Source organism: Ictalurus furcatus, chromosome 1 (assembly GCF_023375685.1).
Source record: "Ictalurus furcatus strain D&B chromosome 1, Billie_1.0, whole genome shotgun sequence".
Lineage (NCBI taxonomy): Eukaryota > Metazoa > Chordata > Actinopteri > Siluriformes > Ictaluridae > Ictalurus > Ictalurus furcatus.
Genome location: NC_071255.1, coordinates 4,062,075 through 4,079,236, shown reverse-complemented (window position 1 = coordinate 4,079,236; position 17,162 = coordinate 4,062,075). Strand labels below are relative to the sequence as shown.

General features: G+C 40.0%; 1 protein-coding gene across 3 annotated transcripts in view; it reads left to right on the top strand.

Annotated features, from left to right (window-relative positions):
• Positions 1-5,257, top strand: part of grb10b (growth factor receptor-bound protein 10b) — a 76,303-nt gene extending 71,046 nt beyond the window's left edge. For all 3 annotated transcript variants that reach the window (XM_053620792.1, XM_053620776.1, XM_053620784.1), the window contains 5 exons: positions 302-418; positions 535-601; positions 738-825; positions 920-1,013; positions 1,148-5,257. In XM_053620792.1, the coding sequence (XP_053476767.1) occupies positions 302-418; positions 535-601; positions 738-825; positions 920-1,013; positions 1,148-1,294 (513 nt within the window). In that variant the 3' untranslated portion in view covers positions 1,295-5,257. The remainder of the gene's footprint in view (positions 1-301; positions 419-534; positions 602-737; positions 826-919; positions 1,014-1,147) is intronic.
• Positions 5,258-17,162: the final 11,905 nt, after the last annotated feature.

The following is a 17,162-nucleotide window of genomic DNA, read 5'->3' as shown; positions in this document are numbered from 1 at the left end:
CTTCTTAACAATAGTTTATGCCAAAGACTCATTTATACCCATGCTTCAGTGAATAATCTCACCTGTAATCTCAGCTGTAGAAGACGATGGGTTCCCTTTTGGGTCAGGTTCCTCTCAAGGTTTCTTCCTCATGTCGTCTTGGGGAGTTTTTCCCTCGACACCCGGCTTGCCCGGGTTAGGGATCTAAAGCTACATCCGGATTTCTAAAAAGCTGCCTTTTGCTTTGACGTGAAGCTTATTTCAGAGCATGTGAAAGCGATGGATGAAGCTTAAAACTAATATTTACTCGATCTCTCCGCAGAGGAGTGTGTCAGAGAACTCTCTAGTAGCCATGGATTTCTCAGGGACAATAGGCAGGGTGATCGACAATCCCGTGGAAGCTCAGAGTGCCGCTCTGGAGGAGGCCCATGCCTGGAGGGTGAGCATCAATACGCAGGGTTTATGAGAAAAGTCTGGCTTGGGTACAAGTTTGTCCCAGTGTCTATTCTTATCCAAACTTGTGCTTCTTTTTTTTTTCTTTTTTTTGGGTCACAGAAGAGAAGTCAGCGCATGAACACTTTGGGGAGCCCGAGTCCACTCCACCCCTCATCATTAAGTGGAGGTACTAATTTTATTTGATTTATTTAATGTACTTGATTAGCAGCTCTTATTTGTCAATTCATGTTGAGGCAAAAAGTCTAGAAATACTGTTTTCCTGCATGATATTTACAACCTTTTGTTTGTTCTTTACCTCTCAGTGATACACAAAACTCAGCTTTGGTTTCACGGTCGAATCACAAGGGAGGAATCGCACAGGATGATGCACCAACAGGGCCAAGTGGATGGGTACGCATCTTTATAAATATAAGGACATTCTGTCAAATTTAGCCTACTTCCTATTTATTGTTGTAATTTTTTTATCTTTCTCTTCTGGGGTCAGATTGTTTCTCTTAAGGGACAGCCAGAGCAACCCGAAAGCCTTCGTGCTTACCATGTGTCACCACCAGAAAATCAAACACTTTCAAATTTTACTGGTAGGCAATATACCGCATGCTAAATTTTCTCACAGATTAGCATTTTGAATTTGCCAAGACCGTACAAGACATGACGCTTCATCCAAATCAACAGATTTCTTGACATGCAATGTCGTTTGTTCTGGCAACTTCAGTGTGAAGAGGACGGTCAGATGTTCTTCAGCCTTGACGACGGCACCACCAAATTCACGGACCTGATCCAGCTGGTGGAGTTCTACCAACTCAACCGAGGAGTCCTCCCTTGCAAACTCAAGCACCCGTGCACCATGGTGGCCTTATGACCTCCCAAACCTACCATTGGTTCTCTTGAGAATCGGAATGTTTAACCTGGCTTAATGATGTTCAAGTGACTGGCTGTCCACTGACAAGTACTCTGTGGGCATTCCTATATGATTTCCAGAGGAATTGCAAGCACTAACAGGGCTGTGATGAAGCTATCTAGAAGCTATCGAGATAAGATCTTGGTTGGCAGCAAGCCTTTATCCACTGGTAAACGCTAAAGGTTCTTCCTCGTACAGTCATCAGGGGGTCCTTTTTGATGATCTGAATATCCTGTTCAATATAATCAGATGGTCCGTTGTGTTGGAATGAGCTCCATGATGGTGGAGGGTGGACCGTCACAAGGTCCGTCGTTTGGGAAAGATCTCTAGAACCTGTAGACGGTGGAAGACGGACATTTTTACATCTAGTTTGAGTTTGACGTTAAAGCACAGGAAACAGCTGAGCTATAAACAGTGTAGTCTGAACCCAAGAGTCAGTTGAATCCTCCTGTCTTTGTAGATCTATCTAAGATTGCTTGGAGCGATAGGAGGTAAGAGGTCAAAGCACAGGACTGTAAAAGAGACTTTGGACATGGTTTGTGAATGAAATCATACATTTTGCTCTTGCTAGGCCTCTTTCTTCAGCTTCCTCCATCTGGATCAAAAGAATGTTACACTGCTCATATGGTTTATTTATATATACATATATATATATATATATATATATATATATATATATCAAATATAGTTTATAAGCTTTTTCGGATTACTGTCCACTTGACACAACCCCCTTTTGCACTCTGTTTTGACTCTGTGTCACTGTAAAGCCTCAGCTAATGTCCAAATGTTCCACCAACCCTCGAGACATCATTTAAACATTTGCTGCACCCTCTGCTGGCCGTCCAGGGTATTACAGCCTGAAGTGGGTGCTTGGATCAGCTTCACTACTGCCACCATTAGAAAGGGCACCTTGAAATGGACAGAAATTGGAAAAAAAAAAACAGTGGAAAAATAACCACTACAATCCCCTGAAAAATGGCAAACTGCAGGGAGCGCCGTTATAACGGATGCCGTCTTTTTATTTTATTTTTATTTAGAGACGAAATCAAGAGGCAGGAGTGACCAGATCTGCTTGTTTGTCCTTTCAGTGTATTGGTAGATCAATAGGACAGTGCACTGTGAAGCTTCCAGAACAGCTGGGGCTCTGTTTCCTTTACTGCCTTGTTCAGTAAGTAGCACGATACGTGTACGGATTTGTAACGATGTTTTCAAATCGTGACTTTACGGGAGAGCCGTCTTCTTTAGTATTTACTTAATAACGTGTTAAGCTAGACGGAAAAGGCCTGGCCGCGGTGTCTACGAGCTCTGCCGAGCGATCGTGATTTTTACACAGATATAAATGCAAATGATGCAATCATTTTTATGTGTCGTTTCCGTGGATCTATTTATTTATCTGGATCTGAATGATTACTTGAAATTTAGTGAACTTCTCAGCGCTGTTCTGTACTGCTCTTCCGCAAATTCGTTTTTTGCAAACGTATCGAGCCTCACGTGTTTGATTTCGCCTAATATACTAACCATGTTTTGTTGAGCTCTTCACTATCGTCTGCTGTATCGTCGCGTTGTACTTTTAGGCCTCGTCATCATCACCATTATGTCGACTAACACAAACGTTTTGTCGTGCGTAATCGTGGCCATATTTCCGCTTTGCTCACTGATTTTCTTCAGTCTTTCATGAAAAAGGGAAAGACTCGTACTAATGCGTTTTTTTTTCCTTTCTGAGATTTGCACATTATTGCATTAATGAAAATCGGAAGAGTTGTGCTCATTTTGCTCGTGTTTTGTGCTGTTGGTGGCCAGAAATTGGTCCACATAACCCCACTGTCTTGTGAGGAAACATACTTTTTTTAAAAAAAATGTCATTTTTCTTGTATTAGCACTTTTTTTTTTTTTTTTTTAACATCCTTGGAGAAGATTCCAGGCCAGAGAGAAACGTGAAACGCAATACACAGATGGCTTATCGTTCGTGACGTGAGGATGACATCACGCCGAAAAGCAAACCCTTCATCGCGTTGCTCATTGCTCAGCAGGTGATTTTGCTTTTTAAGAATTAAATGCAGACTCTCCAGTCACAGCCCTAAGGCACACTCATAGGGCATTGTTTGTACTCCGAGAAGGACCTAAAGGCATCCTGAAAGGAACATCTTGCTGAAGAAGGGGTTCCTCCCAATGGGGGTTTCATTCATATGAACTAGATGTCGATTGCTTGGAGCCTCTCCATGGTATCACGGTAGAAAACCTACTACAGATCACAGACACCATGTTGTGAAAATGCAGGAACATTCACAGAATAATCGTACACCCTTGAAAGAGACGATTCTGGTGACGGTTATCCGACTTTTATCTTTTTTAGCGTTTTACTTTGACCTATGAACTCCTATGGAAACCTCGTTCTTGTGAGCCAGTAGAAAACAGATGGGCCAGGGGAAAAAGAATTTGGAGGAGCTGCTAGTTATTATGAAGCCTCGGCGTTTTCTTACTGTTGCTTGGCGCGAACCTGAAAAAACAATATTAACGCCCTGTCTCGTTTCCTTGAAGCCGTGTAGCATCGCAGCCCTAGTTTGATTTGTAGCAATACCATTTCGGCTCAATCTATAATTTCATCAACGTCTAGTTTCATCCAGTTACATCTTTGTGCTGCTTTTTTTTCTTTCTTTTTTTTCGCCCCTCATTAAAATGATGATTTCTGTCACCTTCACAACACTAACAAATAATAACGATTCTGTGTCTGCAAAAATAAAACCGTAAAAAGCCTATAGATTTGACACTGTATTTTAGGTTTCCAATCACTATGTTCATGTTTTTGTTTTGTTTTGTTTTGTTTTCCACGATGGCTTACAAAATGAAGAAACTTGACATTTATTGGGGGTTTTTGTGTGTGTGGCTTTTTTTTTGTTTGTTTGTTTTTGTTTTTTTTAGTGTGAATATAATATTTTATTCTGTTTCTCAATGTTCAAGGTCATTTAACGTTTAAATTAAGCTGGTTAAAAAAAAAAAAAAAAAAAAAAGTCCGGGGTGAACTTCTTGTGGTCACAGTAACTATTAAGCTAAAAGATGGGGGTTTTTTTTGTTTGTTTGTTTTTTCTCCACAGAATACACTTTGAAAATGCTAACCTGGCCGTCGTGGACAGTGTGTTTTTGTTTATACACAGTGAAAGCTTAAGCATAATGTCCTGATGTTCAGATGAGCTGGTGTTGTGAATCATTTACAGCGTGTGTCAACTGTCGAGAATATATATATATATATATATAAAGAAATGAATGTAACTGGGTTGCTCAGGGTTGATGTGGAGCCTGATGACGGCCGGTCCCCAGGACTGGCGCCGTTTCTAGAACTTTCTATAAACTTTCTAGTCTTTTACCTTTGACAGCTCATGATGTTATCATTGAGTTTTAGGATGGACCCGTCTTTTCTAGTTTTTGTGTTGTTTTTCATGCCATATAATGAACGTGAAACAGTGCTGAAATGTTAGTTTCTTCTTGGTTTTAGCTTTACTTTGTATTATGAAGCATAAAATCCAGCAGGTGCCTCAGACCTCCACCCTTGTCTTCATTTACTGTACACCAACACACTAACCAGATTTTTGTATATATTCGACGGCTAGGATTGGTTTCTGTCTTTTATATCTTTCTGGGCAATAGGGCGGCAGTCTTTAATCCGAGACACCTAAACATCCCGGTTAGGCGTCCCACTTATACCATACACCTGTTGTCATCGGGGTGGTCACTGGATCTTATTGACCTGCAGTGCGTAAGCCCCTTTCTTTAGTAACAATAACACACGTGTCTTCGCTCCTCCTGTTACCGTGCAAAAAAAAAAAGTGTGACTGTACATACACATAAATATATACATAAAATATATGTTTTTCAGGGAATTAAAAAAAAAAAAAATCAAGAAAAAAAACTTTTCCTTTTTTTCCTGTACTGATAATGTGCTTTGCTTGGTCTTGTAAATAGCTGAATGGCTTAAAAAAAATGCTAACTGTAACCTTTTCAGGTATTTTTGTACAAATTAAGGGTCTGCTATATTCTGTTTATTGTAAGTAGAATAAAACATTAATACATTGCTATAACTTTGCCTGGGCTCATGTTATCTTAGCAAGTGAGGTACAGCAATGAAAAATTTGGTCGGGAAAATAAGACGACACAAGGCGACATGGTGGTGCAGAAGGTATCGTTGCTCGTTTACAATTCCAGGGTTTCTGGTTTGATCCTGAGCTCCGGTTACTGTCTATGTACATGTTCACGCTCTCCCTGTGTCCAAATGCGTCCCTCTGAAAAAAGTCTTCCAGTTTTCCTCCAACAACATACAGGCAGGTGGATTAGCTGCGATAAATTGCCCCTAGGTATGAATGAGTGTGTGAATTGTGCCCTGTGATGGACTGTTAGCCCATCCAGGGTGAATTCTCCACTCTACAATCCAGTAAGGTTCCTAACCCTGGTCCTGGAGAACCCCTTGTTTTACTCATTTCTGCATACCTGATTCAACTAATCAGCATTCCTGAGTTAAAGTGGGCATGTGGAAAACACTCAATTGTGAAGGACCATTGGTTCTCCAGGACCAGGGTTGGGAACCTGGGCACCTGGAAAGAGCAATTACTGAAGACAAGTTAATAAGTGTGGAGCAAATGTCAAGAAGGGAAATGCTTATGAGATAGACATACCTTATGTGGAATGAGTCATCATTGTCACAGGGATCTGTAAACCCCATTCTAAACCAAATACTAAACTGCTACCATCCAATGCGGGCAAGTCTTGGGACAGGATAGGCTTTTAATGAGGAACAGGTCAAGACTTAAAAAGCTGTAGGAGCAACAAAAAGTCTTAAGTCATTTTCTAATTAATGCTCAAAGAGCACATCCAAAACCTGGGATACAGTAGATCCCACCATGGTATCAAATGCGTAGAAGCTGGATGTAAAAGACTAACCTTTCATAAAGGGTGTGCTGAAAAACAAAGAGTCCTGTCAAACTGTATGCCATCCAGCATTGGCAGACAAATCCTGTAAATGGTGATGAAAGATTTGAACCTAAGACAACAGGTTCCTAAACAATGGGTGACTCCCGATTATCTTCAATAGTGGTAGCTCAGTGGTTAAGGTGTTGGTCTACTGCTCAGAAGGTCATGAGGTGCCATTGTTGGGCCCTTAACTCTCAATTTCTCAGATGTATGAAGTGTATGCCAAATACCATAAATGTAATGTAAATGTAATAACCAGCACCTCACTGTTCACCCGCCAACACAATGAGAATTGAAGAGGACAATGCCACAACACTATCTGTGAGCAGCGGTGCCAATGTCTATGGTATGCAGTGTTCCGCTACAGCGATATGGCAGACTGGTGGAAAAGCCAATTCACTGAAGGGGAATGATCGTGAGAGATGTCTATCTTCTTCACCTCAGGGCAGCCAATCTGCCTACCAGCATGTTTCATAGGGATACAACATCCACTAGAGGGCAGTACTGTATCCCCTGTTTCCATGTTGACTTGTCATTGTATGCCAGTTAGAAATGTGATTGTATACACACATGAACAACCACTGAGGGGTTTGTTTGTTTTCACTTTTCATTATTGTTTTGGTTGTTGTCAGGAGCTCAGTATCAAATGTTATACTGCAAACATAAACTTTAAACTAGTTACTAATCAGATCCAAAATATCATTCACTAGCTGAGGTGCGAAATAATAATGTATCATTATTTTGTTACTGTACTAGAGTTTTTCTTTCTTTTACACTTTAAAGACAAAAAAGCTCTACATTTTACTAAGTACATTTCCAAATACATCAATGTTTATCAATATCTATGAATATATTCCGTGAAGTGATGATGTGGTCTAAATTCCTAACAAATCTAAACATTAACCGATGTCCTACCGGCACTCCTGCCTTCCCTGAAATGTTTGGTGTAAGGCAAGGGTGTTGAATCTTTTCCACAACGAGCCAGTGTGGGTGCAGGTTTCCAACAAATCAGGAGCCTCATCTGATTCCACCTGTTTCATCAATTGATTTTGCATTTCAAATGTGGATCCTGCTTGTTTGGAATGAAAAACCCCTCCGGTGTAAGTCTAAGCCTTTACTAGAACAGAGTCCTGTGGATATACTACAACAATTTCAAATGTATGAAAGGCATAATACTAGCTAATAAACTAGGCCAGGAAAATCAAGGAAAGGGATTTACATCCTACAACTGAAATAGAGTAGCATAGATATTTAGGAAACCAGACCCTCACCAGATCTGTAATAATATGTACACTTCTTTTTTTGCATTATGGTATCTGCTTAGAAGACATGAACATTAAATGCTGGTTGGTTAAGGAAACTGTTAGCTTATTGTAAAAAAAAAAAAAAAAAAAGACTTACGAGGATCACTCCTAGCATTTAGTAGTTTGTTAAACAAAATACAAATAGCATTAGATGACCTGATTTCAAAACATGACAGAAGAAACTATAGATATTCCACCAAATTGAGTGAAGATATGAAGAACATCATACTTTTTGTCTTAACAATGCCAAAACAGCACCAAGATCAATGTTAAGATTCATGAGTCTTTCCATTGGTTGGGTGTGATGTTTATTGTGGTAAGGGAATCTGAAATAGTAATGTCAGTTCTAGAAGTTGAAGTGTTGGAAGCAGGAAAAATTGGCAAGTAAGGATCTGAGTGACTTTGACCAGGGCCAAATTGTGATGGCTAGACGACTGGGACAGACCCTCCTCTAAAACGGCAGGTCTTGTAGAGTGTTCCCCGTATGCAGTGGTTAGTACCCACCAAAAGTGGTGCAAGGAAGGACAACCAGTGAACAAACCAGGGAGCGAAGGCTAGCCCGTCTGGTCCCATTTTTGCTGAAAAAAGTGCATGCTGGCTCTGATAGAAAGGTGTCAGTACACACAGTGTTAACATCACAGCTTGCTGTGTGGGGCATCAGAACCGGACCATGGAGCGATGGAAGAAGGAAGGCTGGTCTGATGAATCTCATTTTCTTTTACATCATAAGGTTGGACGGGTGTGTGTGCACCGCTTACCTGGGGAAGAGATGGCACCAGGATGCATTATGGGAAGAAGGCAAGCCAGCGTGACGTAATACTGGACAGCTTCATCGATTGGTTAGAGCATATTTGACTATGGACTCAACGTGTTCAACATAGCATTACTTCCGGTACACGCACACAGTGAGTTATGTATCACAGCCCCCCCCGTTTAACATGAGCATGTAAACATCTCAGATGACTAAGATGTCGCACATACCTGCAACAGGGCCACTTGTATATCTCCTTTGTGTTGTATTGGTTTTTTTTTGATGATGATGGATTTGATGTGTCTCACATGTCTTTCAATAAATCCATTACTTTTCAGGAAGTATGGTGAACTTGTTGTGTGTTTTATTCCCCAGTCAGCTGTGAATTTCCTGAAAGGTCATCCTCGGTACTGTGGTTATCTGTCATTATTTCATCTGGTCAACTAAATAAAGACATGTACATATGCATTTTTTGTGCAACTATGTAGCTGCTGACTGGTATGGGCATTTCATCAACCAATGGGTATTTGGAATACCTGTCCACAGTAAGCAGGTATTGATACCATGAATGTTGAACAGATCCAACGTCAGGTCCTGCCCTGGCTTTGTGGGTGTTTTGAGTGGAATGAGAGGTTCTTTGGGTTGTGCGTCTTGATGTTCTGCACAGGTATTTCAAGATCTGCACAATTTTTCATTGTCTGTGTTTATCTTTGTCCAAGAAACACTTTCTCGAGCTAACCTGCGTGTCTTTTTAATACCGTGGTGGGCTGCCTGGAGCTGAGTCAAAATGTCATGGATTGTGGGATAAGCATTTGTCTACCCTTAAAGCTCACCTATTATGGTTTTAAATGTCTCATACAATAGATTTATATGCATCCAAGGTCAAAAACACTTTAATTTGCTCATAATTTAAACTGCAGATGTCTCAGATTGGTCTATCACTGTCAGCGTGGTTCAAAAGGAAACGCCCACTACCATAACGAGTTTCAGCTCCGTCTGATTGCGAGCAGCCGATAAAGACCAGAGACGGGGTTTTTTGTTACAAACCTACTTAGGTTAGTACAGGAATCTGGAATCTGGAATCACTAACGACTCGTTTCAGCTGTTCAGAATCGGATTTTTCTTTTGGGAGACAATAACCCCGATTGTCGTACGCTTTTTGAATTTTTGAAACTTTGCAGACTTTTTACATTCACAAACAGCTCTATAACATGCTACGTGAACGGGAATATCTGAAAAACCCATAATTGCTGCACTTTAAATAAAACTCCTGCTTCTATGGCAGGTTCATCTTGGAAAGGCCAATAGCTGCATAGGTCTTTTGGCAGGTCTTGAATTCTGTCTGGCCATCCTTGATGGATGACTTCTTTTAATGCATTGAGCTTGGGGTCTTTTGCAGACTCTGTTCTAAGAATCTCCTGTTTGTTCGGGGAGAAGTTTACGATTGCAACAGTATGATACTCAGAGTCTTCAAATTCTGTATCCAGCCCATCAATGTGTTAATCAAGTTCAATGTCTTCGTTGCTTTCAGGGTTTGGCAGGCAGCTGAGGGTGTCTGCTAGAATCATTTGACTTCCCACGATGCTGTAGTTGTATCCTGGGGGGAGCAGCATGCAGAGGCTTTATGCATATGGTGACGAGAGGTTTGTGGTCCGTTAGTACGATGAATGATTTTCCATATGAGTATGTGTGATCTTGCTACATACCGTACACAATCAGCAAGAATTTCTCTTTCGATGTTGCTATATCTTGACTGATAATCAGTTAGAGTCCTTGAACCGAAAGCAATGGACCTGTTGTCTTGCACCAGTGCTATGCCAATGCCACTCTGTGATGCATCTACCTCCAGTGTGAGGGTGGCTGTTGGATTGTAGTAGTTCAAGAAAGTGTCAACAGTCACTGTTGTCTTTAGGTCCTTGAAGAATTTCTGATAATCTGTGTCCCATGTCCACTGTGAGTCACTTTTCAGCAATCCCCTCAGATTGTGAGCTTTATCTGCAAACTTTGGTATATAAGGGGACAGGTAGTTTAACATTCCCATGAATCGATGAAGGTCGTCCTTTGGCCGGGTCTGGTTTGATGCCTTTGTCTGTGTACCGGTTTCCAAAGAAGGATATGCTCTGCTGCTCGATGATACATTTTGTCACTGTTGAACATCAGACCTGTTTCTACAGCTCTTTCCATTAGGCTTATCAGATTCCTGTTGTGGTCCTCCTCGTCAGCTGCACATACTGCAACGTCATCTGCTTTGCTGATGACATTTTTTGATGAAGACCTTTTTTAAGAATTTGGTCCATTTTGGCTTGAAAAAGGTCCTGCGACACACTGAGACCAAATGGAAAGCGTCTCCAGCAGTCTCAGCCAAAAGGAGTGTGAAACGTAGATAGGATTTGTGACTCCTCGTCAAGACGTATCGACCAGTATCCGACTTTTGCATCTAATTTGCAGAACACTTGTGAGGGTACCTCTTAAGGCTTTCGTTTAGTTTCTGTGGGTCTAGACAGATTCGAAGGCAAGACCGGAACACCAATCTATGTGATCTTTGACTTTTCGCAGGACTCCTTGGTCCACAAGTTTATTTAACTCGCTGAAGTTTGTCCATGATGTGGATACTACATTTTCGTGCTGGGTTTTATGAATGGGTTTGCACTTTCCTTTAGGATGAGCTTTGCTGTGCTATTGAAACTGCAAATTTTATCGAACTGGTCTGGGTATTTCTCTGTTAGTTCTTTAAGGCTTTTGTGTTGACAGGTACTCGCTTTTGTTGGTCTTTCCCTCATGTCCATGATTTTCTCTTTCAGCCATCGCATCAACATTTACTGTCACAAGGCTAAGGAGCTCATTTGTGGGTAGTCCATCTACAGCTGGTCCAGGTACGTCAACGACATAGAACTTTGCATCTATCCATCTGGATTGTTTGTTCTGGCATGGTATGTTGATGGTTCCAAAGCAGGGGATAACATCACCAGTGTATGATGTTACTTTTACATCGGATGCGGGTTTTAGATGTTCCATGCGGGAGTGTGTTTCCAAATGCCCCAGTATCTATTTTCAGTCGAACCGTGTATGCATGTCCTTGCAGGAGAGGTGGTTTAACATTCAAATTTGTATATGTCTCATCTCTGGGTGGTTTCACATGGATACTCTTCTTTACATTTGTGGTCTTTCCTTGGGTTAGTGTGGCTTTGGTGTCTGTTGTGTATGCATGACTTACTTCTTCTGCACTGGCTGGATAGCTGTCATTTCTTAAAGCGTCAAAAGGAGTACTGGCAATGATGAGCTTGATTAGACGTTCATTAAGCTCACTGTCGGTAAATTGGCATTTCAGTGCTAAAGTTCTGGCTATAGTCACAAAGTCGTCGATGCTCTCATTTGGTTTTTGTCTCTATTGCATGAGATGGAGTCTGTGGATTCTGAAGTTCACATTTAATTTTAGTTGCCCTTCAAAGAAATTCCACAAGGTATCTGGCCTTTTCTTATCTTCATCACTGAGCCCCCTTGCATTGAGTTGTTTTAATCCTTCAACTCCAAATAACGCAACATGGAAAACATATCAACTGTTTAAACTGAGTAAATATACCATTTTATTTTTAAAAAAGGGTAATTTGATGGCCACAACACGTCTCAAAAATGTTGGGACAGGGGCAACAAAAGGCTGGAAAAGTAGGCGTTGCTAAAAGGAAACAGCTGGAGGTTGATTGAGAACAGGTCAGTAAGATGACTGGGTATAAAAAGAGTATCTTAGAGAGGCAGACTCTTTCAGAAGTAAAGATGGGCAGGGGTTCACCAATCTGCGAAAAACTGCGTCTACAATTCATGGAACAATTTCAGAATAATGTTCCTCAATGTAAAATTGCGAAGACTATGAACATCTCCGGATTCTCTGAATCTTTTGATGATATTACGTACTGTAGATGATGAGATCATGGGTTGATACCAAAGCAAGTAATTACCAAGTCTTGAATAATTTTCAAATGAACATTCTGAGCCATATCAAGAGCACATCCAAAACCTGGGATAGATCTGTTAATAGGATCAAATGTTTAGAAGCTGGGTGTAAAGGACATTCACCCATTATAAACTAAAATGGGAGGGCACTAAAGACAGAAGTCCTGATAAACTCTGCAGGGCATGCAGCAACGGCAAACAAATTGTGTAATTGGTGATAAAATATTTGCATGTGAGATAGGGACAACATTTTCCTGAGCAACAGGAGCTGCCAGGGTGGCTCCACTGGATTATCATCATTTACAAGTGTCTCACTGAGTAATTGATGATGATTGACTGCTTAAAGCAGCACATATGCCCATGGGTAAGCAAGTGTACTTGCACCCAATGCCACATTACTATCTGTGAGCAGAAGTGCCAATTGGTCATGGTTTTGTCATAGCATTTACAAATTGTGTCCTCTTGCTTTGGCAATATGGGAGACTGGTGGAAAAGGGGTAAGATTGTGAGACATGGGACTGCTTCCAAATGAAGAAGTTATTTGTCACATACATTACAGCACAGTGAAATCCTTTTTTTCACGTATCCCAGTTTGTTAGGAAGTTGGGCTCAAACCACAGGGTCAGAGCAGAGAGGGTTAAGAGCTTTGCTCAAGAGCCCTATAGTGGCAGTTTAGTAGTGCTTGGGCTTGAACCACCCACCTTCTGATCAGTAACCCAGAGTCTTAACCACCATATAACCAGTGTTCCTGGGACAGGCTCCAGAGCCACCAGGACGCAGGTTCCCAACCCTGGTCCACAAGAACCCCCTGTCCTGTACATTTTAGTCATTCCTGCTACCAACACACCTGACTCAACTAATCAGCATTCCTGAGTTTAAGTGGGCATGCTACAGTGCTCCAGGACCAGGGATGGGAACCTGTGCACCAGGATGAAGCAATGTTTGGGGATAATAAATGTGTGTCAAGATGGAAAAGGCTTAAGAGATAGACATGCCTTATATGAAATAAGCCATCATGGAACTGTAAACCACAACCTAAACCCAATGCTAAACTTCTACCATCCAATGGGGCAAGTGTTGGGACAAAATAGGCTTTTCCTAAAGAGGAACAGGTCAAGACACAAAAAGCTGTAGAACTAAAAGTCATCATATCTGTAAGATGAGAGAGGTAATATGAAGATTATTTGGTACCAAACTACTGAGCCAAAGTGCGAAGCTCAGGGGTTTGCCAAAATGTGTGAGGCTAACTCTGAGTGATGTCAAGAGCACATCCAAAAACTGGGATAGATCCCACAATATGATCAAATGCTTTGAAGCCAGGTCAAAAGACATTTATCTTTTATAAAGTAGCATATGAGAGGGTTTTGAATGCCAGAAGTCCTGTTAAACTGTGCCAGGCATGAAGCAATGGCAAACAAATTCTGTAATTGGTGATGAGATATTTGCACATGAGCCTGGGACAGCAGGTTCCCGAGCAATGGGAGCTGCCAGGGTGGCACCCCTAATCTTCCATTAACAATTCCTCCCTGTGGGACAATAGGTAATGAACAGGCTTTCTCTTGAAGAAGGCAATTTGAAGGTTATGTGTAGGAATACACAATGCAGGACATTTGACTGTGGGTAAGCAAGTGTGTTCACACCTAATGCCACATCATTATCTATGAGCAGATGTGCCCATGCCTACAGTTTAGCTTCAGCATTTATCATTTTTGGTCCCTTGCTTTGGCGGAAAGGGCAATTCACTGACGGGGGAAAGGTTGTAGGACATGACTGACATCCATTTTCTTCAAGTAGCAGTTACTTTTGCATCACAGCACCTTAATTTGTGTGTACTATGACCTGTGGATTCGCAAACTTTGGTATTGAGAGCTGATGGATACCAAGTGGACGGCACTCTGGTCTCTTTGGTTGGTAAAAATATAGTACTACTTAATGATAAGCAGTTCATCATACTGGACATTTGCCTCTCTGGTTACGTACTGTTGCTTGGTGTACATCTGAGGTGGGAAAGCTATCTCTTTTACTGACGTAGAGTTTTTGTAATACAATTTCTCTCTCTCTCTCTCTCTCTCTCTCTCTCTCTCTCTATCTATCTATCTCTATCTGCCTTCTGGATTTTCTTGTGTAAGGATAGGAGGATGGTGTGCATGTGTGAACTAGGCAAAGAGACTGGTCAAATCCTAGGATCAACTGCACTTATGCTAGGTTAACATTAATATTAGTGCTGCTCTCTAGTGGGAAAACTTAGATTTGATCGTCATTTGTCCCATTTAGAATATGATTAAAATACATGTTGAAACTAATTTTAGTCTTAGGTTTCAGAATCAGAATATTTCATTTGCTGTGAACAAAGAATTGAAGTCAACATCAGTACTTGGGGTCTTGTGGGAAATAATCAACAATGGGATAAATCATGTGCCCCATTGCAAACCCTGAACTGGACCTTTTTTCTATAACTGCACATCTTGAAGTGTTTCTTCCACTTATAGCACAACAATTTGCCAATGATTTCATTTTTTTTAATGTATTAATGGACATTGTACTTCATATCCACTTGTAGGTAAATTTAGTGTTCCATCACCACTCACACTGAGACTAATAGGACAAAACAATAACATACCGAGTGTTACTGAAGGTACTGCCACTGGACACTTCTTCCAGAATGTTAAATAAACGTCTCTTCCAAAAATGATTCGATGTTTTTTCTTGGTTAGATAACAGATTTTTACATTTGTTTATTATTAGTATTAGATTATGTGGAGCATCTACCATAGAAGTTCCTGTGTGCCTCCTGTGTGTTGTTGTTGTTGTTGTTGTTGTTGTTACATTAGAAATGATAATGTATCAGAATAAGTTAATTAATAATATTATTTCATTGTTGTTTACATTATGGAATGTGTGCTTTTTTTGTTAAATCGTTGCTTGTGGTTGGTGTAAATCTCAACCTTGACCACTAGATGGCAGGCAATTACTAGAACAGAGTCCTGTGCACTCTCAACACAAATGAATGAAAGGCTTCTTTCTAGCTGCTAAACAAGGACAGAAAAGTCAGGGAGAGGGATTTACACCCTACAAATGAAATTGGAATAGAAGATTAGACCCTCACTAGATGAACATATGTACACTTCTTTGGTATATTATGGAATCTCTTTACAAGAAGTCAACATTAAAGTGCACCTATTATGGTTTTTCAAATATTTCCTTTCATGTAGTGTGTTATAGAGCTGTTTATGAATGTAAAACGTCTGCAAAGTATCAAAATCAAAGCGAACGACAACCGGAGTTATTGACTCTCAAAAGAAAGAACCGATTCTGAACACCTGAAACGAGTCGTTAGTGATTCCAGACTCACTTCCTGTACAAACCTACGCACAAAACCCCGCCTCTGGTTTTCATTCTCGCGAACAGATGACTAATCACGACAGACTGGGACATCTGACCAATCAGAGCAGAGTATGCTCTCTGAAAGGAGGAGTTTACAATGAATACTTCAGAACAGATCATTTAACAAGTCGTTTGTGACGCTGGGGGAAATAAGCTAATGCTGCAATTTGAATGATGACCCATTTAAGTGTTTTTGACCTTGGAGGCATGTACATGACCTCTTAAACAAAATTAGGTACGTTTCAATACCATAATAGGTGAGCTTTAAATGCTGGATGGTTAAGCAAACTGCTTGCTTATTGTAAAATTGCTTATTGTACTTTTAAATCAAGTCATCCAATACTATATTTTTTCATTGTTTAATGAACTACTAAATGCTAGGAGTGCCTAGCATTTCATAGTTTATTAAACAAAAATAAAAATCCCCTTCTAAAAAAAAAAATAAAAAAAAAAGCATGACAGATACAAACTATAAATATTCAACCTAATGGACTACAAAGATCCTACTACAGCTGTTTTTGAGAGTGAAAATATGAAGAACATTTTTAGATGAACAATGGCAAAAAATAAAATAAATGCACCAATATCAATGTAAAGATTCATGATTTTAGTTGTTTATGGGCGTGGTGGTATATTGCGATAAGGGAATCTGAAATAGTCATGCTTTTAGAGATCTACCGAGTAAGGCATACTGAGACAGATCATTATTAATAATATATTACAGAAAAAAGTTCACTAGGAATATGCTCCAGCATTTGTAAAATGGTGTAAAAACTGGAGCAAACTGTGTTTATACATAAATTAGCAATAATTCTTTTTAAAATGATGGGCAAAAACAAGTCAAATATGAAAAACTGGAGCCCCAAAGACAAAGCACTACGTTAATGACCTTAGATCATTTTGTACATCCTTAATTTTGAATGAGGCCAATCAAAAAAGCTAATAAGAGAAATTTATTAGAATAGAAATGATTGCAAAGGCTGGTGAATTCTTAACAATGAAATATGTTCCTTTAAAACACACATCTGTATTTGTAAGCACTGAAAAGCAAAAGCATTTAGATATAGATGCTTGGTTTGTTTTTTTTTTTGTTTTTTTTTAATGAATTCTATCTATCTAATTCTATCTATGAATTCATTACTAAGAATCTGATGGTGCTTTTTCAAATTTTTCAGTCTTGGCAAAAGTCTGTTAAATAATTTCTATTATGGAAAATTTTGTTTGTCTAAAAACTTCACATGTAATATTTCCAGTATTTTAAATGCTTTATGAACTTGTATGCTTTTATATGCTATGAATTGATCATTATTTATCATTGTTTAAATATAAAATAAAATAAGGGATGGAATAAAATGTTGCGTTTATATGTATGCAGATGGAAAATGGATCTCGTTAACTCCTTGTGAATCAGCTTTTCCTGCCGTGCAGTGCCGCACTCTGATTGGCTGACTGAAAGGTGCGCTCAGCAGATAAAGACGCGGGC